This window comes from Colias philodice, chromosome 26, assembly GCF_061535455.1.
Source record: "Colias philodice isolate Cphi_HAF_F1 chromosome 26, ilColPhil1 Martin Lab GWU primary, whole genome shotgun sequence".
In the NCBI taxonomy this organism is placed as follows: domain Eukaryota; kingdom Metazoa; phylum Arthropoda; class Insecta; order Lepidoptera; family Pieridae; genus Colias; species Colias philodice.
In genome coordinates this window covers 2121149-2146501 of record NC_143111.1, presented here as the reverse complement: position 1 = coordinate 2146501, position 25353 = coordinate 2121149, and the positions used below count along the sequence as shown (strand labels likewise).

The following is a 25353-nucleotide window of genomic DNA, read 5'->3' as shown; positions in this document are numbered from 1 at the left end:
GTCTTGATGTATACAATATCTGATACATAGTTATTACAAGAGGTAGAAGTAGATTTCATATTTGCGACTTCACTTTTTAACAATGCCATTTCCTTCAGGAACGTAGTAACGTCAATATGGTCGAAAGAGTCCGGCGGTAGTTTATTTTAGTTACTCGCTACAAACTTTGGTAGACTGTCAGGTTCAAATTCTTTTATTAATTTTATAATTTCTTGTAAGCTTTTCTGCTCCGATCCATCCTTCCTTCTTAGAAACTTTTTATTAGGCGCCATCAGCTTATAAACATTTTGCCTCGCACATTCTATTTCATCACAGGAGTATGCACTTAAACATATCTGAATAATACTTGTTTCTGGAAGGGTGTCAACCTTATCTTCTTATATATAAAAATGAATCGCAAAATGTGTTGGTAAGCGCATAACTCGAGAACGGCTGAACCGATTTCGATAATTCTTTTTTTATTATATTCCTTGAAGTACGAGGATGGTTTTTATGTAGAGAAAACGTAAATACGCCCACGGGCGAAGCCGGGGCGGACCGCTAGTTTGATATAAAAGTTAATAGTTCATTTATGATGACATTACATTCACTACATTTATATTCATTTCGAACTGTCGCTTGACGATTCACGTTACTTGTACTATTTACGCGAGTTATCGCGACGTCAGAGGAAGGAGATCGGACCATCGGCATCGTGTGAGCGGCTCACAAAACAGCCGTAGGCAGACTGATGACTGATGTAGTCGCGGACTGTTTGTCACGAATAGAAAGTATATCAGGTCAAAGTGTAATAGATTATAATGAATTAGCGGAAGTGCAGAGTAAAGATAGAGAATTACAAGAGTTAGTCAAGGACAATACGCAATTTAGGGAAATTTTAGTACCGACATGCGATAAGTCAATTGTTTGTAACGTTAGCGGACAGAAAGCTCGTCCTTATTTAACAGAGAATTTTAGAAAAAATGCTTTTGATATAATCCATAATTTAAGCCATCCCGGTATTCGCACTAGTAGAAAAATGGTAGCAAGTAGATATTACTGGCCAGGTATGAATAAAGAGGTGGGACAGTGGGCGAAAACATGTATTAAATGTCAACGTGCAAAAGTACAACGCCATAACAAATCCGAGTTAGGTACTTTCCCACCATGCCAACGCTTCGAACACATACATGTAGATATGGTAGGTCCGTTACCTAGCACACCTGAAGGCTATAGGTATTTAGTCACGGTTATAGATAGGTTCACTGGATGGCCATAAGCTTTTCCTATAAGAGATATACATGCGGAAAAAGTAGCAAAGGTTATACACAATGGGTGGATAAGCAGGTTCGGATGTCCTATCAGGTTGACAAGTGATCGAGGAACCCAATTCGAAAGCAATTTGTTCCAGCAACTAATGAAACTATTTGGAATAAATAAAATAAGAACAACTAGTTTTCACCCAGAGAGTAATGGAAAGGTAGAAAGGTGGCATAGATCTCTTAAGGCAGCCCTTATGGCCAGAATTAGTGAATCAAATAATTGGTTAATAGAGTTAAGTACAGTATTGTTAGGATTAAGAGTAGTTCCACGTGTAGATACTGGTGTTAGTGCAAGCGAAATGGTGTATGGTACAAACATAAGAATTCCAGGTGAAAACATAATTTTAACGAGGTACATGATTATGTTAAGCAAATAAGAAATATAATTAGCAAATTAAGACCTAAATCAATACGTCAATATAATTCTAGGAATATTTTCGTACATTCAGATTTGAAAGAATGCAATCAAGTATTTTTAGAAATGATACGGTAAGAAAATCACTTCAACCACCTTACGATGGCCCATACAGTCATAAGTCGTGGTAATAAAAGTTTTGTTATACAAACGCCAAATAGGAAGGTTAGGATTTCTATTGACAGGTTAAAGCCAGCCTTTATTATAAAGGATGATCTTGATGTTGAAAACAATATTGTTCGTTGTTATCGAAGTCGGTTGAGCATGCGCCACCAATGGCATAAGCGTAACTAGGAGCGGTCGCGTAATCCGACGACCCGTGCGATTTGCGATATAGTACTTTCACACAGTCTTTAATTCTAAGTATTATCTGTATTGTTATTCAATTTATCATACTTGTGTGTTATATACATTTTTTAGAATGTAAGTTTACATATTTTTTTTACACGTAGCTATTGCGTCTTATACAATTTTTTATATTAATTGTTCACTATACAACGTTTTAAAGTAATTTAATTTGTTTTATTGTTTCATATTACTGTTTATCATTTCATTATATGTTTTACATAAATATGATTAACATTGTATTGTGCATATTTTAAATTTTTGTGTACATATTGCGAAAGAATAAAGTAATACGATAGTTTTGTTTTTACGCATTGAAGATGCCTATTTAATATTTCGTGTTTTACAATACATAATTGGTACCTATTTACTAAGTAAGTTATATCGGATTACATAGGTAATAATATGGTCACTCATTTAGCATTTTTATTAAACTTTATTTATACAGTATTCAATCACATTCATTTATTAATTAGCTCGCATTGGGACAATTCAATCTTAGCAATTAGTTTATAATTTATATAATATTTTTTGTAACAACCTATATGCCGCAACATTCAAGTAAGGAACCCCAATTAGTAAGTCTAAGCGAAGCGTTTCCTTTTCAAATAGCGATAAGTTCGTACCTCGTACCACACTAAGCAGGCGAGTTACGAAATTACCAAGTAGATTCTTATAAGCGTTGCATATTTTTATGTAGGTCACAGCCACAATGCAATTTACTTACGTCTTAAGATATTTGTTTCATTTGCTAACAAACCTCATTAAAAGTACATTACTTATCTTATTTTATTAATAAAAAGTAAAAATTATTTTCAAGATGGGAAAAAGTTACAGTAAAAACGAAGAAATAATTATAGCTCAAAATGGAGCTAATCAATTGGATTTTACTGGAAAGACACATAAAAATCATTATTACATAACTGTTACAGTTCCATTGTTAATTATAATTATTTTATGTTATTTGTGTTGCGGTAAATGTACTGGGAAAGTAAAGAAATGTTTTAGAAAGGAGATGGATAATATTATTCAAAAACGAATGCAGCAGGTTTAAATGGGTATGTAATTTATAAACATAGATGTATGTTCTTAACCCATTTAAAATGTTCGTAACTAAATAAACTAAATGATAATGTTTTTGTTTTAGGGTTTTTTTTTTCATATAATGTATTGTTATATATTTAAAAAAAGGGGGGTAATGTTGCGGCGACACGTACTTATTATAAATGTGTGAGAATGATGACATCGCAAGATGTGAGCGTGCGTTGTATTACAATTTATATTTTCATTTACGGCCGCTTTCAATATTCGATCGTGAATCTTATGGTGGCAGTACACATTGGGCCAACGTGTTGGGCCAACGGGTTGGGCCAACGTGTAGAGAGCTACTTGGCGGTATGTTGGCTTCATTAGCCTAGTTGGCGCCAATATTGGCAGGCCAACCGAATGTTGTCGGTTTTTTGTGCACACATCAAAGGATCTTGGCGCGCTCCACAAACAGCGTTCACACGTTGGTGTCTTGTTCAGTTTGTTGTTACTCGTCAGCGGAGACAGTATCGTTGCGCGTCAATGAAATTTACGTTTAACCATGTTCCGATAGCGATGGCGGCGCCGAGGTTTTACAATTCGTAGAATTGTATCGACATGAAGGAATAATTTGGAATCCACGGCATGAACTACACAAAAATAAAACCATATGACTCAAAAAATTAGATGTTCTATTTTCTATTTATTATATTATTCTAGATGTTTTTCTTATCTCACTTTCATACAATGCGATAAAAAAATGAATATATTTATAAAATGAGTAAAATAGTATTAAAAAGTTACTTGTTCTTAAAAATTAAATAACAATATACAATGAGCATGATTTTGATCAAATTGTGCTTTATTACATAAATAATATTATCATTTAATATAATAATATCTAAAATCTAATCTTTAAAGTTTCGTTTTATAGGTAGTTAAAATTAAATTAAATGTACCTAAAATGTACACATTTTAAAATTTAAACATTTGAAAAAATCTAAACATAATAATGTTTTATTTATACAGATATAAAAAAAGGACAATAGAGATTGGAAAATGGTATCATCGCAGACGGCAGAGTACACTCATTGTTATTGATGCACATGTACGTAATAATTAAACGCACTGTATATAAATAAATGGGGGAGGTGGCGCTGTTGTCCTCTTGTTTACATCGGCTCCGCTGTTTTTATTTGTTTTTTAATAAAAAAAAAACGAAGTATTGCACTTAAAATAACAACGATTGTGTAGAATTAGTTGCAAGGCACCGGGATTATCATTAACTGCAGTGATTGTGCCATATTAATACTAAAAACATCGATCGATCATTGATCAAATAAACGCCAACGTATTTGATCTACCATCCAAATTCCACCAAGACAATTGAAGGAGAAAAGTTGAATGACGCTAAATAGAAGAATCAACCAACGAAGAAAGGTAAATAAACGTAGAAAGTGATTACTCTGGACAATCTTCACAAGTTCTAACCTCAAACAAAAAGTGAAAGTCATTACAAATTACCGACTTTAATACAACGACACCTACCGGTGAGTGGCAATATTTTCAAAAACTCCTACAATAACATCTTAGTTTAATTTAGCCACCCATCAACAGAGGTCAGCATAGTTTATTTTCTGTAACAGATTAAAAACAAAGTTTGCAATATTATCTATGCTGGTATATTATCTATGTCAAGTTTGACTATGGAAGCAGTTATGTCAGCACTTATCAAAATTCAAAATGAATTAGACGAACAAAAGAAAACGATTGTTAAAAACGGGAAAGATGTTACAGAAAATGTTACAAAAAATATTAATATCATTTTAGAAGAAAAATTTAAAGATTGGGAAGAAAAATATAACCACCTCAAAGATAAAGTTGAAAACCAAGAAAAAAGGATTTATTTTCTGGAAAAATGTGCAAGACAAAGAAACATCATATTCTTTGGTCTACAAGAAGAAGAATCATCTTACTCGGATTTGGAGAATATTTTTATTGGCTTCATAGAAAAACATTTTGGTATAAAGTTAGAAATACGAGATATACAAGAAATATTGCGATTAGGAAAAAAAGGAAAAGGACCTAGACCCGTAAAAGTAACTTTTATAACCCTTGGTAGAAAGATAGAAATATTCAAGCAAAAAAGAAAATTAGATAACACCGAGTACTACATCAAAGAGGACTACCCAAAGTATGTTTTAGAAAAGAGAAAAGAGCTACAGGAAAGAATTAAAATAGAAAAAGAAAAAGGAAATAAAGCTGTCATTAAATACGACAAACTCATTATACTCCACAACAAGTCGGAAACATATAATAACAAAAAAAGAATGTTCTCTACTTCACCAGAAACTAATACATCAAATCCTCATAAAATAACAGATAGAAGACCACAAGAGACACGAAATATTAAACAAAAAACACACTCTTCATTGCAAAGGTCAGCTAGTACAGAGGGAGTTCTTAAGCCTAGTATGCTAAATTATTTAGTAAGTAAAAATACGAATAGCCCATCAAACCAGCAAGATAACCATGACCAAAACAATGATTAACAACCAGCGCCTCCTCCTCCTATCGTAAGTAAAACAAAAACTTATAACACAAAAACAAATAAACGAAGTCCCCCAATACGGCCGGTCACCGCGGGGGTCAAAGACCACAACCCTCCACTCCATCCAATACATATATGTACATACAACGCTCGATCACTACTATCATATGAAAGGCTACTAGAGTTCAAACACGCCATATCAACTATTAAATATGATATCATTGGTCTATCAGAAATTAGACGTACAGGCTATAATATAGAAGAAACTGAAGACCATATATTCTGCCACTTTGGCGAAACTAAAGGCAAATACGGTGTAGGATTCCTCATAAAAAAACACCTAAAAAATAACATAGAATGCTTTACTGCAAAAAATGAAAGGATATGCACACTACACTTAAATTATAATAATACAGCTCTATCCATTATCCAAGTCTATGCACCGACTTCAGAAGCTACCGATCAAGAAATAAAAGAATTCTATGAACAATTACAAGAAACTCTTATACCATGCAGCAAAAATGTTATAATCTTAGGAGACTTTAATGCCAGAGTTGGTCAAAAAATTAAAGGCGAAGACAGAATTTTGGGAAACTCATGCTTTGGAAAAAGAGACAAAAGAGGAACAACTCTAATCCAATTCTGCTGGGAAAATAATCTTTTCATTATCAATAGCCTATTTGAGAAGAAAAATAAGAACCTCTGGACATGGCTTTCTCCATGCAAAAGGAGAAGCCAGATAGATTACATTTTATCAAACATTAAAAGCAAATTTACAAACTTTGAAATAATAAACTTATCATTCCCGAGTGACCATCGACTTTTGAGAAGCACTTTATTGCTGACTAAGAAAAAAAAATCTAGAACAACATATAAAGGTAATAAATTTTCACTACAAACTAAAGAACTACAAGAGAAATACATTGAAGCATTAAAATCTAATTTAAATAATATAAACCCACAGGAGAATGATGGAATAGAGAAGTATTATGAAAAAATAAAGCAAGCTATTGATAAAAGTTTAAAATCTATAAGTAATGAAAACAAAAATACAAAAAACCACTTTATTATTTCAGACGTAACCAAAGACCTGATAAAAAGAAGAAATGAGTTGGTGAACAAAAAACAACTAACATCAGAAGAGAAACAAGAAAGAAGTTTCTTATTTAAAAACATTCATAAAATTATTAGAAAGGAATACCAGGATCATAGGCTAACTAAGATTAAAAAACATCTGAACACATCAAGAAGTGTGAAAAAGAGTTTAAAAGAATTGGCAACAACCAAAAAATGGATACCTTCATTGAATAAAAAGTATGACAACAAAAATACATTTTGTAGGAATGAAATATTAAAAGAAGCCACCGAGTTTTATAAAGACCTCTACACTTGCAAAACAACATCTATAATAGAAACCCCCCTTACAACTAATAATAAAAAACTACCTAGGTTCACTGCACAAGAAATTTCCTTAAGAATAAAGAAACTAAAGAATGAAAAAAGCATGGGTCCTGACAACATCCCGAATGAAGCCATTTCAACAGGAATAACTCTTCTAACACATCCCTTAACCAAGCTGTTCAATAAAATCCTCGATGAGAGGAAAATTCCAACTGAATGGGCAAAATCGGACATAATACTACTCTACAAAAAAGGGGATCCTAACGACCTTGGTAACTACCGACCAATCAGCCTACAATCAAACCTCTACAAACTGTTCGCCTCTTGCCTTGATAAACGCCTTGAAAAATACACTGAAGAATTTCAACCCGTAGAACAAGCAGGCTTTAGAAGCAAATATTCAACTATAGATCACATACACTCACTGGAACTCATTATAGAGAAATACTTAGAAATGCATCGCCCGCTTTACCTAGCTTTCATTGATTATGCTAAAGCATTTGACTCAATATCTCATAGTAGCATGTGGAATGCTTTACAAGAGTGTGATGTACCAACAGAAACCATAGAGCTCATTCAGGACATATATATGAAAAGTAAAAGTAAAATAATATTAGATAGAACAGGCACAGAAATTGATATATGTAGAGGCGTCCGTCAAGGTGACCCACTCTCACCCAGAATATTTATTAGCGTTTTACAAAATATAATGAAGACACTAAAGTGGGAAACCAAAGGCATAAACATCAACGGTCAATTTCTTAGCAACTTAAGATTTGCCGATGACATTGTACTCTTTGCAGAAAGCTCATCTAAACTAGAATCAATGATAAATGAAATTAACTACATCAGTAATGAAATTGGGCTAGAACTAAATACAACAAAAACTAAAATAATGACAAACAGCACTAAGACACCAATACACATTAAAAATGTTTTATTAGAATATGTACCAGAATACATATATCTTGGCAAACGGGTATCATTTTCAAGTTCAAGACATCAAGATGAGCTTATGAGACGTGTGAATGTCTCTTGGAATAAATTTTGGAGTATGAAAGAAATTCTAAAATCCAATATTCCAATCAAGATGAAAAAAATTGTACTGGATTCGTGTATCCTGCCGTCCCTCGCATATGGGTCCCAAACATGGATTTTTAACAAAAAAACGACTGAAAAGATTCAGACAACCCAAAGAGCCATGGAACGGAGTATCCTAAATTTAAAAATAAAACATAAAAAAAGAAACACAGATATAAGAAAAACAACAAATGTGATTGACGCTCTGGAACAATGTAAAAAACTGAAATGGAAGTGGGCTGGACATATCGCTCGAATGAAGGCTGACAGGTGGGCCAAAAGAGTAACGGTATGGAAGGGACCCAGTGGTAAGAGAAACCGTGGCAGGCCGGCTGAGAGATGGCTAGACGAAATTCTGAAACTAGCTGGAGAAAATTGGATGAAAAAAGCAAATGACAGACTAGAATGGAGAAAACAGGAGGAGGCCTTTACTCTTAAGAGGTCCTTAATAAAGATTAATTAGTTAAGCATTTCAATAAAAATTTAATAATAATATAAAAAACTATGTATTTACTGTTTAACTTAGAATAATTTACTTGAACAAATAATATAAAAAACTATGTATTTACTGTTTAACTTAGAATAATTTACTTGAACAAATAATATGAAAAACTATGTATTTACTGTTTAACTTAGAATAATTTACTTGAACAAATAATATAAAAAACTATGTATTTACTGTTTAACTTAGAATAATTTACTTGAACAAATAATATGAAAAACTATGTATTTACTGTTTAACTTAGAATAATTTACTTGAACAAATAATATAAAAAACTATGTATTTACTGTTTAACTAAGAATAATTTACTTGAACAAATAATATAAAAAACTATGTATTTACTGTTTAACTTAGAATAATTTACTTGAACAAATAATATGAAAAACTATGTATTTACTGTTTAACTTAGAATAATTTACTTGAACAAATAATATAAAAAGCTATGTATTTACTGTTTAACTAAGAATAATTTACTTGAACAAATAATATAAAAAACTATGTATTTACTGTTTAACTTAGAATAATTTACTTGAACAAATAATATGAAAAACTATGTATTTACTGTTTAACTTAGAATAATTTACTTGAACAAATAATATAAAAAACTATGTATTTACTGTTTAACTTAGAATAATTTACTTGAACAAATAATATGAAAAACTATGTATTTACTGTTTAACTTAGAATAATTTACTTGAACAAATAATATAAAAAACTATGTACTTACTGTTTAACTTAGAATAATTTACTGGAACAAATAATATAAAAAACTATGTATTTACTGTTTAACTTAGAATAATTCACTTGAACAAATAATATAAAAAACTATGTATTTACTGTTTAACTTAGAATAATTTACTTGAACAAATAATATAAAAAGCTATGTATTTACTGTTTAACTTAGAATAATTTACTTGAACAAATAATATGAAAAACTGTATTTACTGTATAACTTAGAATAACTTACTTGAAAACTATAAATGTAAAACTATATATTTAATTAAGGAAATAAAAAGGCTTTTTTATTTTTTATTTTTTTTATTTTTATTTTATTTTATTTATTTTATATAAATAAATTGCCGCGGCTGCAAGAACTTCTACGGACTACGTCCATCTTTGAAGCGCCAATGCAGAATGATCAGTACGCCAATGTGTGAACAGGAATCTTGATATCCTTCATTTTTTCCCAACACGTTGGCCCAACGCCTTGGCCCCATGTGTACTGCCGCTATTAGATTTCTATTGATCCAGATTTTATCCGATCCGTCGATTGATGTTGAATCTGCATTTCAATAAGCCGATCTCGTCTCCAAATCCATTAGAAAAAAGGGATTGGTCATAAATTTGCGCCCTCCTTAACGTTTTGTTTTACGCATTTGCAGTAAAAGAACATCAGCAATTGTTAATGAGTAAAATGGTGTTTGCTTTCTTATAGCTAATCTATTTTATGTATAATCACAAGAAATTGCATACACAGTAATAAATAATAATAATAATTGATTGCAAAGTTGCAGCGGTAAAGTACTATAACGTTAACGTTAGATTAGTAACATACGTTTTGTTGAAGAGGAACGGAACGTCAGTCAATCGCAAACGTCAGTCAGTCAGTTTGACATTGGCAAAATTAACTTAAATTATATTATTATAGTCTCAAGTTTGTTTGTTCCTTGGAAAGAAGAAAGTTAAATAAAAAATGGAGTCAGAGGCAGAAACTGTAAGTAAATAATTATACTAAATATACGTGCAATAAACATTCACGTCCACAAATGTATAATTTTCTATGTAAAAGATAAACGCGTAGCGCGGTATTTCGCGCCATTTCGTACAAAACTTACTAAGTTTTATTTTATTTGTTTGTAGAGTAAAACTAAACCTCTTTCGAAGGAAGAGACGAAAGGGCTGCTCTCCTTAATTGAGGGGAGCAAGATATTGTATAACAAGAAGACCAATGCCACCAGTAATAAAATGAAGATAGAAGAATGGACACGGATTGCAGGGGTCTTCAATTTTTTTAAATTACAATTATTAATAATTCAATGCAAATATAGGCACCTGTCGCCGTACACCACAACAACTGCGTCTTAAGTGGGAAAACTTGAAAAAGAATTCGCGAAAGCGCATTGGTCTCATGCGGATGGAACGGATAAAGGTAAATTAAGTTTAAAATAGATAAACCCTAAAAATACAAAACTTGGACTAGCCTTGCCTGCTTGTTAGTCTAATAACTAGACTAGTGGTTGTAAGCGACTGCTGAGCATGAGGTATTAGTCAGTATTTTCAGGTTGGGCAGTGTTTTTAAGTTTTAACATTAGGAATTTCTCAGTAGCTGCCCGGAGTCTGGATATGTGCCCGGTAGATGGCAATAGGCTTGCCTTAAAACATAACTGGCAAAATGTGGGTGTGCCAGGGTGTGCTACCGCTGCTCAACCTGTTGGGGAATACAGGGCATGATGTTATGTTATATTTTACTTATAGTTAAGTAGGTACTGTAAATGGTAGTCCAGAACATGTTGATGAGGAATTTTTTTAAATATATAATTAATGATTATGTCAAATTATGTTCCAGACTGGAGGTGGGCCACCAGGGTACTTTCCTCCAGATGAGATCCTGGACAGGGTAGCAGCATTACTGGGCAGCACTGGAGAGGGTCTCACAGTGAGGTTTGGTGGTGATGCTGAGCCCCAACTTATTGGTGATAGTGATGGTGATGGGAGTGTTGGGACAGCTTATATTGTGCCAGCTGATCATCCAATGCTATTGATTGACACTCCATTGCCTGTGGAAAATCCTACGCCGTCCATGGATTATACATCTGTGTCCATGGGCAATGAAGTGCCAGCCAATGGCATTGGGGATGAGTTGGTGTCGCTGGGTACGCCCAATATCCATTCCATTGAAAAAAGGAATTTCAAAACTAGTGGTAATATCCTATTACATAATAATAATGTGATACTTTGCATGTTTGTTACACAATAATGCTTTATTGGCTCAACCAATATGGATAAAATTTTGGCACACAGGTAGACTATGACCTGGAACATATATGTTAGATACCTACATGAAGATTGTGAAGATGAATAAACATTAAAGTTTGTGAGGATGGATATTTGATACTTTTCCATGCAAAAACTACTAAAAGAATTTTGATGAAATTTTAAACATTATGTTTTCCTATATTTAATGCATTTTTGTTTTACAGGTGGTGTTAAGCGGAAGCTACTGAAGCCAGACAACGGGTGTCAAGCTCGAAACAAGGCATTGGCAGAGTATTATAACATTAAAAAACAAATGTTAGAAACTAAAATGAGAGAGAAGAATGAAACTTTATTATTACAGAATAAAAACTTAACGCTAGTAAATGAAAAATTAGAGTTAGAAAATGAAAAATTAAAATTAGAAATAAGGAAGCTGAAGGGTGAGGATTTTTAAAATTATATAATTTCGTGTAAATATATTTTATGTAGGTATGTAACTAAATAAACTATTTTGAAAAATTAATGTTTTATTGAAATTATCATTGTTTAATAATTTGAAGCTAATAAAAGGTATGATAATAAAGACAAAATGTTAATGATAAAAATCTAATCAAAGGAATTTACAAATTATCTCAAGACAGACTATTCATATTTTTGTAAAATAAATAGGTAGGTAATAAGTTTTAAAAATAATTAGAAATCAGTCCTTGCCTATTTCTGATATCATTTTCAATACTGTCCGAATTCTCTGATATCACAGTAGTTTCATTATCGTCTGGCATTTCTACTTCAGGGGGTACTTCTTCAATGTTATAATTTCTGCAGATATTGTGAAGAACAGCTGTAGCAATTATAACTGTTTGTATGTTATATAATGACAACCGCATGGTCAAGGATATTACTGGGAAGCGACGTTTCCAGACTCCAAATGTCCTAAACAAACAAATACATTTTTTTATAAACTTGGTTAATAAAAAGTAAATGAATAGGTAGGGTACTTAATTTTTATAATCTCTAGTATAGTGAAAGCTTTATAAAATGGTGATTTTACCTTTCAATTGTGTTTCTAGTTTTTATCTGGGCCTCATTGTAGTTTATTTCCTGGGCAGTTGCTGGGTTTAACAAAGGTGTGAGCAAGTAAGGCCGGTTTGGATAGGCACTGTCCCCGAGCAACCAGCGATTTCCTAGAATACCATCTTCACACTGGGCTGTAATAAGAGTTAGATACATTAGAAATTCATATTATTTTAAATGTTAATAACATTTAAAAGGGCAATAAACCCAATATTACTTACCTTTTAATACTGACTGATTAAAAATTGTAGCATCATGAGCAGAACCAGGCCACCGAGCAACAACATTCATTAATTTAAGGTCTGCATCACAAACGGCTTGGACATTGATTGAAAAGTATCCTTTCCTATTTCTATATTCCTCTCCTATTGTTGAACCTGAAATACATAATATTTTATTTTATTTGTTGTAGCAAATGTATGGCAACTTTCTACAAATAGTAATTAAGTAAATTGCAAATTTTTTATTGATAACAAATCAGTACTTGTATACCTACATGGAGACTGAATGTGTACATGTGTACAGTCAATAGCACCACATACTCTAGGAAATTGAGCTATGTTATAAAATTTATCTGTAGTTCTAGAATGCAGAAAAATATATTTGTTATACAATCTAGCGATAGCAGCAGATATATCTGCCACTATTCTACAAGCTGATGATAAGGATACTCCAGCAAAGTCGGCCACTGAATTAAGCATTGTACCCAATGCATAAAATCGAAGTGCCAATAAAAGTTGATGCAATGGTGGTATACCATTATTCCTGAAAATGATAGGTACTTTAGTTATGTATCCAATTTTTAGGTTATGTTTATATACATTTTGAAGCAATTTGAGCAAACAAATAAATTTCTTACCGTCTTGATTTCACTTTGATATAGGGCATTATTTCATTAAAGACAGATTCTACTGAGGCTTTGTTCATTCTGAATCTGAATGTAAACTCTGCGTCAGTTAAACTTGCCATGAAGTTTATTCGTCGAAAAGTTTTTGAGGACACAGCTCTCTCTTGTTCGCTGTCGCTACTATCCCAATCCGACAGCTGAGCTAATAATTCAAGATCACTATCACTTGAAAATATTTCCATTTTCACGCCTTTTATCAATACAATCGGTCAAAATTGGAGGATCACAAATAAAGATCTATAACGTTCAAAAATCGATTTGTCAAAATCAGAGATCGGTTAAAGAAAACACCATACTCTCACTTTCATACAAATACCAATCTAAAAACCCGATCGGCCCTCCCAAAGATGGATTGAAAAAAAAGATCGAGTTAGCGATCCATCGATCGGTTATTGAAATACTAAAAGTAGAAAATGGATTGAAATATCAATCTCGACCAGCAAATTAGGGATTGAGATTCAATATAGAAAGCGGCCGTTAATAAACCAGTTGATATCTAACGTCCGAGCGTTTCACTTGTCTCCTTGTCCCTTTAATCAAATGCATACACGCTACTTAACATAGTCAAAAGAGGCAGCACAGAAATTGGAAGTGCTTTACTATTATTTTTCAAGAGTGAACAAGAGAAAGGCATTCATACATTTTCACTATATTCAGATGGCTGTTATGGTCAAAATAAAAATCGGTATATTTTTGCTCTGTATATTTATGCTGCCAAACTTCTTGGGATTTTCATAACTCATAGATTTTTCGAAACAGGACATAGCCAAAATGAAGGGGATTCTATGCATGCTTGTATAGAAAAAAATCTTAAGCATAAAGTATTGTACACTCCTGACCAAATCTATAGTATTATTTTAAATTCAAAGGTAACTGGCGAAAAATATCGCGTGAAAGAATTGGATCAGTCTGAAATTTACGATTTGAACCCACTCGTAGGGCGGTGTGATAAAAACCATAATGTGTACACTGGGCTGATGTGATGGAAGTTAGTGTGACTGATTCAAACCCAAACAAATTGTTTTTTAAATATAATTTAGAAGACGATTGTTCAGAGCTTGATATAAACTATCCTTGTTCTGCCTTAGGTAGACGAAGAGGACGAAAGAGTACTCAAGATTCAAGATCTGTAAGTACAGATAATATTGAATTGAACCGTGCATACCACCAACCTATTCCAATAAGTAAAGCGTTGCATGCAGACCTTTTAAGTTTATGTAACAGTGAGGCTATTCCGCGATTTTACCATCCATTTTATGAATCATTATCTTGTACTTAAGCCCCGATTGAAAGCTCATCTGAAGTAGAAGAATAATAAACGTGCTGTTTTAATTATTTCTTTTCTTGTATCTTGATATAGATTTTTTGTCTTTGAGTACTTTTGTGTATTTTGATATAATTATTTTGTGTATAATTTTTTCCAAACTGATTAAAGAAGGTAATATTTTGTTTTTAAATCAATAAACTTTATTGAATATTAATGTTCTGTTTGTTTTCTTACAAACCTTGAAATATTGCGTTCAATAAATTGGTTAAAAAAATATTGGTATTGGTGCTACCGCTACATGTTTTATAATAATTTTCTCTCTAAAAATAACGTAATTTAGCAATACCGTTGGGGCCATCGACGTGTAACCTAGTTTTGTAGCTACTTAATAAGGCATGTTTTATTTCAAATATACACAGTATTTATTCAGCAGTCCTAGAGTTTCAATCCTCTCCCGAGGTACCACCTTACATGGCGACCCTGCCTGAAGTTGGTGCACGCGCGCGTTTATTTTGACACCGGCCGCCGCGTCGCCGATTTACATACGTAATATGGTAAAGTGTGTGTTCTCGGTCCGATTAAATTAAATTATTTAAAATGAGTATAGTAAAATCTTTTGGAGGCAACGCAAGTGTGAGCTACAAAAAATGGGAAAGCAGCAGTCCAAGGCAGACTACATAGTAATAGCACAAAATTCTGCACGGGGCACGAATAGTGCGCCAATGGACCAGTTTCAAGCCAATTTGAAGACGTCAAATATATTGTTATGTATAATCGTAATCTGCATGACTTTGAGTATTCTTTAATATGGAGTATTTAAAATATACCTAAAATGCCACTTAAGGTGGATAAGACAGGAGGTCGCGAATAGCAGCAGGGAGCGTCGTTTTTCGTTTCGAAGGCGCCAGGCGTACCTACCCGTGACCATGTGGATTGGACAATAGACCAATGGAGGGCTGTGCTCTTCTCGGATGAGACGAGAGTGTGTCTTTTCTGCAACGACAGGCGTCGAAGAGTGTACAGGAGGCAAGGGGAACGATGCGCACAAGCCTGTATTCAAGAGACAGTGGAATACAGGGGTGGCTCGTGCATGTTCTGGGGCGGCATGTCAATCGACGGCAAAACGAACCTTGTGTGTGTTTCTCGGACTGAGAGTGCTAGCGGGCAAGGGTCGCTGATTGTTCCTCGGTACCAGAGATCTAAGAGGAGCAGGTTGTCCCTTATGCGGGTTTTGTTGGCAGAAGGTTCACGTTAATGCACGATAACGCCCGCTGTCACACCGCTTTAATTGTAAGAGACTATCTGCAAGAAGTTGGGATCCCTGTTATGCGCTGGCCGGCGCGAAGTCCAGACCTAAACCCTATTGAGCACCTTTGGGATGAATTGAAACGGCGAGTACGGGCACGTGATCCTGCCCCTACCACTCTCCAAGACCTCCAAGATGCCGTCGTTGCAAAATGGGACAACATTCCTCAAGAGAATGTCACATTAATTAGGTCCATGACAGAACGCATGGAAGCAGTCATCAGGGCTAGGGGGGGTAACACTAGGTTTTAAGTTGTTTATAAGGACTTTGTTGTAATTTTTGCTGATAAAATAAAATTTAACTTTTTTTTATTCCCTGATAAACTAAAAACCAAATCCAGTGATTTATTCAGAAATTCAGATAAATTGCCTTTCCAATGATACCTTATAGTCATATGTCTACCATTGATTAATAGGGTTAAAATGACTTTGAAGGAAATACTTATAGAGGTGCGATTTTTGTGACGCCGAGTGTATTACAATAATTACATTTACTATATATAAAAAATGTATGTCATCGAATAGGTATTAAAATTCATGTAACCTAAATTTCATAAAAGAAAATGATAATCAAATTTAGTTAAAAATATCATTCTTAACTTGAATTAGAAATCATACTGTGTGGGTGTTTTCATTTAAATTGGCACTAGTTTCTGTCTCATAACATTAAGTACCCTTTTCACAATTCGGGATATGTAGGACACTGATATACGGAATGAAGTAGATAAGGATTCATATGTTTCACCGGTTGCCAAGAATCTGTAACAAATATTTTTTTGTTTATTACAGGTGACGAATGTAAAAAGAAATGGAAGGCTATCCACGATGGATATCATAGATTCAAGAACAAACATAAATTAGATACAGAACTAAACACTAACCTAAACACTTGAAAGACAAGAGACATCTGCTGCTATCATTTCTGGAAAGTGTTCCTCAACACAGATCGGGTGGCTCAAATATACCTTTGTCACTAAGGGCTCCACAGAGTAATGAGGAGGATAGTGTGGACAATCTACTCAGTTCAAATGAACAAGAAGGATCCAAAGATGGAGTCATGTTTTATGCCGAGCAAGATAGGGACAATGACGACACGGTTGGATGTCATCACTAATAAAACTGAGTATAAAATCGAATTGATTTTTATTTACCCGACAATACTTTCGAAATTTTTCCTCGTCACAAATTAAGTACATATATAGGTTTTAATCAAAATAGAAAAACTTCCTTCATTGGTTCGACTTTTAAAAAAAGATAGGTGATTTTCTTTTTAAAAGAATAATTATGTTCGCTTATATTTGATGAGGTTGCTCTGACTCCAGGTTTGTTTTACCAAAAAAGATCACAGGTAGTGGTCGGCTTCGAAGATATTGCCATAAAACGAACAAAAAACATAGCGGATCATGCACTTGTGCTAATGATTAAAAGTTTGATGGCCAAGTATAAACAACCCGTGGCCTTTACATTTTGCCAAAGTGCAACGAAGTCAATTGACTAAAAAATTATTATAAAAGAGGCCATTCAAAAAATTTCAAGCACTGGCCTTGTCATTGTTGCAACGGTATGCGACCAGTCGCAAACAAATATGTCTGCAATTAATGCATTAATTAAGGAAACAAGCGCAATATACCTAAGAGAAGGGCTTCAAAATAAAAGCAATACATATGAAATTGATGGGAAAAAAGTATTCCCACTATATGATCCACCGCACCTATTAAAAGGTTTACGAAATAACCTATTAACAAAGAATTTAAGATTCATACAGAATGGCAAAATAAAAATTGCCAAATGGCAACATCTTGAAATGTTGTTTGCACTTGACAGTGGTGAAGATGATGTTAGAATTATGAATAAACTCACTGAAGCACATATAATCAAAGAAGAGATACCAAAAATGAAGGTATCGCATGCGGCCCAGGTCTTTAGTCAACGAGTCTCAGCTACTACTTATGAGATTTGCAGTCAGTATGTCTTTTTTATAATTTTACCAATTTTAACTTTCATTAATATTATGTTCATATTTTAGATGGATATAATTTTTTTTGTACCATTGAGCAACAGACTGACTCATACATATCTGCATTGCTCAGCAGGTTTAATCGAATAGTTTCTGTTCCCGTGAGAATACTGAGATGAAAAGTAACCTACTTATGTGTTAATTCAAATAATAAATATTCAGTCCATCAGTTTAGCGGTTTAAGCGTTTTATTTTTACTTAACAAACACACAGTTTCGCATTTATAATATAAGTAGCTTTCGCCCATGTGGATTTCGATTATATCGCACGAAATCTTAAGGAGTAGTCTTTCCCAAGGTAGACTATTTTGTCAAATTAGGTTAAGTGGTATAGGTGTGAAAGTGTAAACAGACCGAGTTACTTTCCCCTCGTTTTCCCTGCGTTATTTTTTTTTTGTAACATTGTGTTGTTTCTTTTGCAGGGCATAAAATACTTCCCGAAGAATGCCATGGTACAGCAGACCTGCTTCTTCTGGTTGACAAATTGTTCGATTCATTTAACAGTTCTAATTATAAAGATACAAAAAAACCACTACGATCTGACCTGAAGGCAAACTCGCCACATATGAAACTATGGAATGAATCATTACCCATATTAAAATCTATGGAATTTATTAATGTCCGAGACGGCATAGAAAGATATGTGCAGGTGCCGTCGATAAATTTTTTTAGTAGTAGTAGATCTTGTACGTATCCGTCGGAGGCGTTGTGTAAATTTTTAGAAGATGTGTACATAATTATACAATTAGAGTTGAAAGATAATCCACATTTAGCAGGCATAAAAGATAAAATTATTGAAAAAATTGAAATCTTCTGTTATGTTGGTTTTCTAACCTGTAAAGAGCATAAAAAGAAAATTATAAAAAATTTAATAGATTTCACTATTGATTTAATTATACACAGTTGGTGCACTAATGTCAACAGAATGCTAACAGGAAAAATTAATCAAAGTTGTACAGATGACCCAGTAAAAATGCAAGCAATAAAATATTATAAAACACACAATAAAAGAAAATAAATAAAAAAACATTGTTTTTTTTTTGTTAATTCCTATAATTAGTTAAGTTTGTGCTTATTATATAGATATAATTTCAGTTTGTAAATTTTTACAAATTAATAACCTTTAATTTTCGAAAGCAGCAGAGAAGGTATAAATATAAAATAATAATATAACATATAATTATACATATATAGGTACGTATAGATACCGATTCAGTGTAGCGCCATCTAGTGGAGCCGGTACAATATAGTTTCACTGCGGAAGCGTCAGTTTCGCATCTATTCTTATATATACAGTATTATCTATGGTTCTGTGCATTGTGCAGCCACGGCATGCAGCCGCAGTTGGAATAGCGACCGCAGGCAGCATTGCGGTAATCGCAGCCGGTAGCCACAGTGTCACCTGCGGTTGCAGTCCGAAGTAGAACCGATGTCTAAGGGAAATAAATGGATTGGGCTAATTTTGGCGTTTTAATTCACACCATCCCCACATACATATATACGTATAGATACCGATTCAGTAGCGCCATCTATTATTAGGAGCCGGTACAATATAGTTTCACTGCGGAAGCGTCAGTTTCGCATCTATTCTTATATATATCTATGGTCGCCGCCATTGAAAATAAGATTGTTTTTAATATTAAATAGAATTATAATACTAACATAGTTTTTTAAGGCCATTTTACTAACAAATATATTATATGGATTTAAATTAATCTGAAAAAAATGAAATAAATAAATAAATAAATAAATAAATTACTAGGCTTCACTCAATGTTTAGGCGAATGTTTAGGTTTAGGAAGTAAAAGTAGTGGAATCTTTTATAGATGTTATTGAAACTAAAGACAAAACTGCTGAATGAATTTCAAACATGATCTTGAACAAACTTCAAGCTGATGGCCTAGACATAAGCAACTGTAGAGGCCAAGCGTATGATAATGCTGCTGTTATGGTTGGAAAGCATTCAGGAGTACAGCAAAGAATTCAAGAAATAAACCCTAAAGCTGAATTCGTACCTTGCTCAAATCATTCGTTAAACCTAGTTAGCTTACACGCTGCCTCAGTTGAGGCGAGTTCAGTAACTTTTTTCGGCATTTTAGAACGTTGCTATTCATATTTTGCCACATCGACACATCGTAGGGAAGTTCTGATAGCATCTACAGGCAAAAGCTTAAAAAGGGTTCAAGACACTCGGTGGAGTGCAAGAGGCGATGCCGTAAATATGACATGGAATCATTACAAAGACATTCTTGTCACTTTGGAAAAACTGACATAGGCAGGTGAAAGCTTAAACACTAGGATAGATGCAGGAGCTGTACTAGTTTTGATGCAATCATTTTCCTTTCTTTGTTTTTTGGACTTTGGCAACCGGTGCTACATGAAGTGAATGATGCACAAAAATATTTACAAACAAAGGGACTTGACATTAGAATGTGCGCTCAGAAAGTGAATTCTTTGCATATGATACTGACAGAGAAACTAGAGGCATGGACAGATGGCGCTATAAGTTGTGCAAAAAATATGTGTGAAGAGCTCGAAATTTCCGTAGAACCTCAGAGGCGCATAACAAGAGAGCATATTTTGAAGACGGAACTAGAGATGCTAACTTGTCTTGTGAAAATGAGTTGAGACGAAAGCTGTTTTCTTCGTTAGATAGAATTATTGTAGTAATTCTTGAGCGTTTTCATCAGATTACAAAAATTGACCGATAAGTTTGCTTATCTAACGCCGGCTAGAGCACTAAATGTAAACTAAATGTAGACTACGCCATCTGTTGAAATTGACGAACAGGATTTCAAGCTGGAACAACTTTGACTGCGGACTTTCGTTGCTGCTACAGGCAACGAAAAGAAATTAATTAATGCAGACTCACTTGAATTTATGTTTATTGTACACAGACACTCTGCCCAATATTTGAATCATGCTGCGAATATTTTTTTACAGTTACAGAAATAAACAGCAAATAATGGCTTGCTTGAATATAATATCTCCTATACCGAGCTTAACTATTCGACTATTCTTGCCGAAAAGTTCTCTAGAATAATTAATGTATAGAATGTATAGTATAAATTAAATTGAAATACCTAATTAAAAGGGCGGCAAAATTGTCTTCCGCCCCGGAACTATCTCTGTCCTACGCCACTGTTCATACCCAATACAAAAAATTATGAGATATGATAAGAAGTTAAAGCTAAAGTACTGATGGATTTTCCACAAATTGTTAAGCATTATAATGCACATATGGGGGGGATTTATCGGATATTCTCATAGCGCTCTATCTATATCTAAAGAAAATCAGGACTAAACCTAAAAAGTTGAAACGTTTTCGCATGGATGTAAGTGAAGGTCTTAGAAAATTTGGACGTTTACCTCTTCCCGCAAGTGTACCGCAGTTATCACAGTCAAAAAAATAGCTAATCCTAAACGGAATCGTCCATGTGCAGATGTGAGATTTGATAATATTGATCATAATCAAGCAGGGACTACGTATGGTCGATGCAAATTTTGCAAGAAAGGGCAGACAAATGTGTTTTATACAAAATATCTTCCACATTCAAAATTCAGACAGATCATAAGCCACTAATGTATTTATTTGGAATGCGAGATCCATCTAGTCGTTTAATTAAATTTAGATTAACGTTAGAGGAGTACGATTTTATAATTGAATATTTGAAAGGGAAGAATAATTCCGCCGCGAATGCACTTTCACATTTCCATTTAACTTCAGAGGAATTGAAAGAGATGAATCAAACGCTGATTAATGTAATGACGCGTGGACAGTTGGCTAGTCAACAACGGGATGGTATTATTTCTAAGAACGATTGGCCTGATCAACCAAAAGTTGTTGAAATACATCGAATGAAAGAGATAACGCATGAGAAAGAATGTTTAAGTTATTAACCCTCAATTAATACTATTTTTATTAATTTAGCTTCTCGATCGCAACTATGGCTAGACGAATTTGTGAGAGAGCTAGATATATTTTGTAAGAAAATAAATATTAAAGAAGCATACTTCATTAAAACTGAGAAAATAATATATTCGTGGAAAAGTTAGTAAATGCGATAGATAATGTGAGCAAAATGTGATCTTTGTAATTCGTTGTATTCAGTGAAAGGCGGCTCTACTACAAATTTAAAAAAGCATCTCATGAAGAAACACAGATCAACTTATGAAACCATCATTCCATGCTCCGTGTCAGATGTAGCAGTTCTGGATGCTCCTATATACCATCAAGTACTGAATCCACTAATCCTGTAATTAAAACGATAGCTCTAACAAATGAAACCATTTGCAGCAAACTAGGTTAAGTGCCTTTATTAAGGGCCAAATGCAGCAAAATTTTTAAAATCTTGACTCTATTAACGCTAGATTTAGCTCTTAAACCCGGTTTAACTTAAATCTCATCGGTGTTGTCTTGCACGTCCTAAAATTATGTTCGATTTAACTAAATCAAGATTAAGCCCATCATTCACTCGCCATTCATTCCTTACGTTCCGTTGTTATGTCATCATAACAATGTGCGTGTGATTTACGTACAAAAATAACTTGTTTTCTGTCAGTGTCAGTTTTGTTTTAACGTTCCCGACATTCTGTGTTGTGTTTCCGAGTTTGTTTGCGATTGTGCGGTGTGCGTGTTAGAGTGTTTCTATGCTCCTTGAAGGGCTACAAAGAACGCAAACCAACGCTATAAAGGAAATTCTAGATACTGTTCTCGGAAACCGCGCGATGACCTCGACTCCCGCGCCGATGGCAGAAAATGGTAATTTTGCGCGGTGTAAGGCGGTGTTTAGCGGCGCACCTACTGAATCTATAGAAGGGTTCATAGACGCGGTAGAAAGCTGCACTACTATAGTAAACCGTATTCCCGTGGCTACCCGCGTCTTGCCCGCAAGGGCCTCTCGCGGACGCTTGCCAACGAGATTGCTTGCGAGTGTGAGTGTAGTGCCAGTGTAGTACGTATATACCTACCTCACCTCCCGCGCCCCTTTTCAACGGTCGGTACGTCTCTCGCACGTGCCGGCTGCCGCCGGGGAGCAGACAAGTATAAACCACTATAGAGCTGTTACGCCTAACTAATCGATATCGTAAATTGATTAATTATTGTTTTTTTGTCAATCGATTTTTATTTTCAAAGAGAAAGTTAAAAACTATTATTTAACTCTGTCACAGGCTAGGTATTAACTCTGTCGACTTATTTATAATATATGTGCTTATAAAATATGTATGTATGTATATATGTATGTATGTATGTATGCTTGTATATATTTAAGTATGTATTCTTATTTATTATCTAATATGTGTATTGTGTATATAATATATTATTATTTGTGTATGTATATAATAATGTAAGCTGCATATATGTAGATATAGTATATATATAATAAGACTATTATTCTGGCACTTTTATTTATTTTGCACCACCATGTTATTGACTCATTTATTTTCCTCGTCTTTTCTGGGTTGCCTGGTAGAGATCGCTGCCAGCGATAAGGCCGCCTACTGTACATTGTTATATTGTATTTTTAATTTTTGTAAAATGTATTCTTTATGGTGTACAATAAAGTATTTTTCATTCATTCATTCATTCATTCATTCATTCATTCATTCATTCATTCATTTCATTTCATTCATTCATTCATTATTGTTTCTTTATCGTATTTGACTTTGTATCCTAGTGACATTGTGTTGTAAAGGTACCAACTAATCCACAACGTTATGTTTTAGTAAAAAACTGAATACCCACACCCCTGAGTTATCATTTTCTGCCTGCCGGCAGTGGCGCACACCTATATCTGAAGACCAACGTCTATAGCATCTTTTAAAGTTAGTATAAAAATACCCCATAATAGAAAATAAAAGAACAGATAAGACTACAGCAAAAGACAAACAAATGGCTTGGAAAAAGTTAACTGCTGAGTACAACTCCCAAACTAATTTCTCCCCCAGAACGGCAGACAAACTTTCGTCTTGTTATAAAAACCAAAAAGTTAAAGTGAAAAAGATGCACTCTACTGAAAAAATGGCTATCAGAGGTAAGATATTCATTAGTTGTTCCAATTAATTCCATAATACACTTAAAAATAAACAATTTAAAATTATTCTATCATTTTTTTGCTACTGAATGCAGTGGAAGAGTATGGGCAGGACTGGGACCAGGTTGCACAGGCAACAGAAACAAGTAGTTTAGACTGTAAAAATACATTTGAGGAATTGTTTAAGGATGCAAAAAGAGAAGAAGCTTTACATAAAAAAGAAATTAAGCGTACAGGTAAGTGTTCAGAATACTGTTAGCAGTGATGCATACTGCTTTGTTTGTTGACAGATAATTTCAAAAAGATGTTGTTTATAGGAGGTCCACCTCCAGAGTCATCTGGAAGCCGTTACCCTATAATTGAAAAGGTCAAGACAATAATTGGAGCCTCACTGGAAGCCTGGAAGGGCTATTCACAATCTATGACGGAGATGCAGAGTTTATGAAGGAGCAGCAAGAGTCAGCATCTATTAATACAGAGATGCAACCGATAGACATGATAGTAGTTGACTCACCACAGGTAGAAAATGGTAAGGTCAAATATACAATTAAGCAAAAAAAATAGGTCGAAAGGCAAAGTCAGAACGAAGAAAAAGCCTAAAGGACGTAATGTTATCATTGAAGAAATCAAAACTTTTATCTACGAGATGATATAAGCCCGTAAAAAGTAATGCAAAACCAAAAATAAAGAGAAGCATAAAACAAACAGATTTTGTAAATTTTTTTTTCATTATTCCATTTATTCCATTCGTAATTAATTACACTGACACTACAAAAACAAACAAACTTTCAGATTTCCTTTACCTTTGAAGCATATAATATTTAATTTTTCAAACGCACATTACTTTGAAAAACCAGAGGTGCTTTGCCCTGGATTAACCCGGGAACCCCAGCATAGGAGACCATAGTCCTAACCACTAGGCTATTACTGCTCTATGCTATTTTTACAAGCTTTTATTTAGTTATACTGTCCTAGTATCCAATCAAAATCAAAATTATTTATTTCATGTAGGCCAAGTTGTAGCTCTTATGACACGTCATAAAACTACCACCGGTTCGGAATGCAGATTCTGCTGAGAAGTGACGGCAAGAAACTCAGCAGTTGCTCTTTTCAAAAAAATACTTGTTTTTTTTTTACAATGGGTAGTAAAAC

At 33.9% G+C, this 25353-nt stretch overlaps 2 protein-coding genes across 3 annotated transcripts in view; one reads left to right on the top strand and one right to left on the bottom strand.

The window, feature by feature from the left end:
- LOC149476771 (E3 ubiquitin-protein ligase SH3RF1-like) overlaps positions 1-25353 on the bottom strand; it is a 386219-nt gene that overhangs the window by 269152 nt on the left and 91714 nt on the right. The gene's annotated exons all lie outside the window — the stretch shown is intronic.
- On the top strand, positions 9860-12320 carry LOC149476778 (uncharacterized). 2 transcript variants are annotated; one of them, XM_089711496.1, is made up of 4 exons: positions 9860-10335; positions 10482-10621; positions 10653-10770; positions 11188-11955. In XM_089711496.1, the coding sequence occupies exons 1-4, from the start codon at positions 10315-10317 to the stop codon at positions 11596-11598; spliced, it is 690 nt and encodes a 229-aa protein (XP_089567622.1). In that variant the 5' UTR covers positions 9860-10314; the 3' UTR covers positions 11599-11955. The 2 variants fall into 2 exon arrangements, with proteins under 2 accessions (XP_089567622.1, XP_089567621.1); XM_089711495.1 differs by lacking the exons at positions 9860-10335; positions 10482-10621 and having other exon boundaries at positions 10660-11542; positions 11822-12320.

What these genes read in the sequence shown, in the direction of transcription:
- LOC149476778 (XM_089711496.1), top strand. Translation starts at nt 10,315, where the DNA reads ATGGAGTCAGAGGCAGAAACT. An exon ending in TGGAGTCAGAGGCAGAAACT is followed by an intron (nt 10,336 to 10,481) that starts GTAAGTAAATAA and finishes ATTTGTTTGTAG; the next exon opens with AGTAAAACTAAACCTCTTTC. An exon ending in TGCGGATGGAACGGATAAAG is followed by an intron (nt 10,771 to 11,187) that starts GTAAATTAAGTT and finishes ATTATGTTCCAG; the next exon opens with ACTGGAGGTGGGCCACCAGG.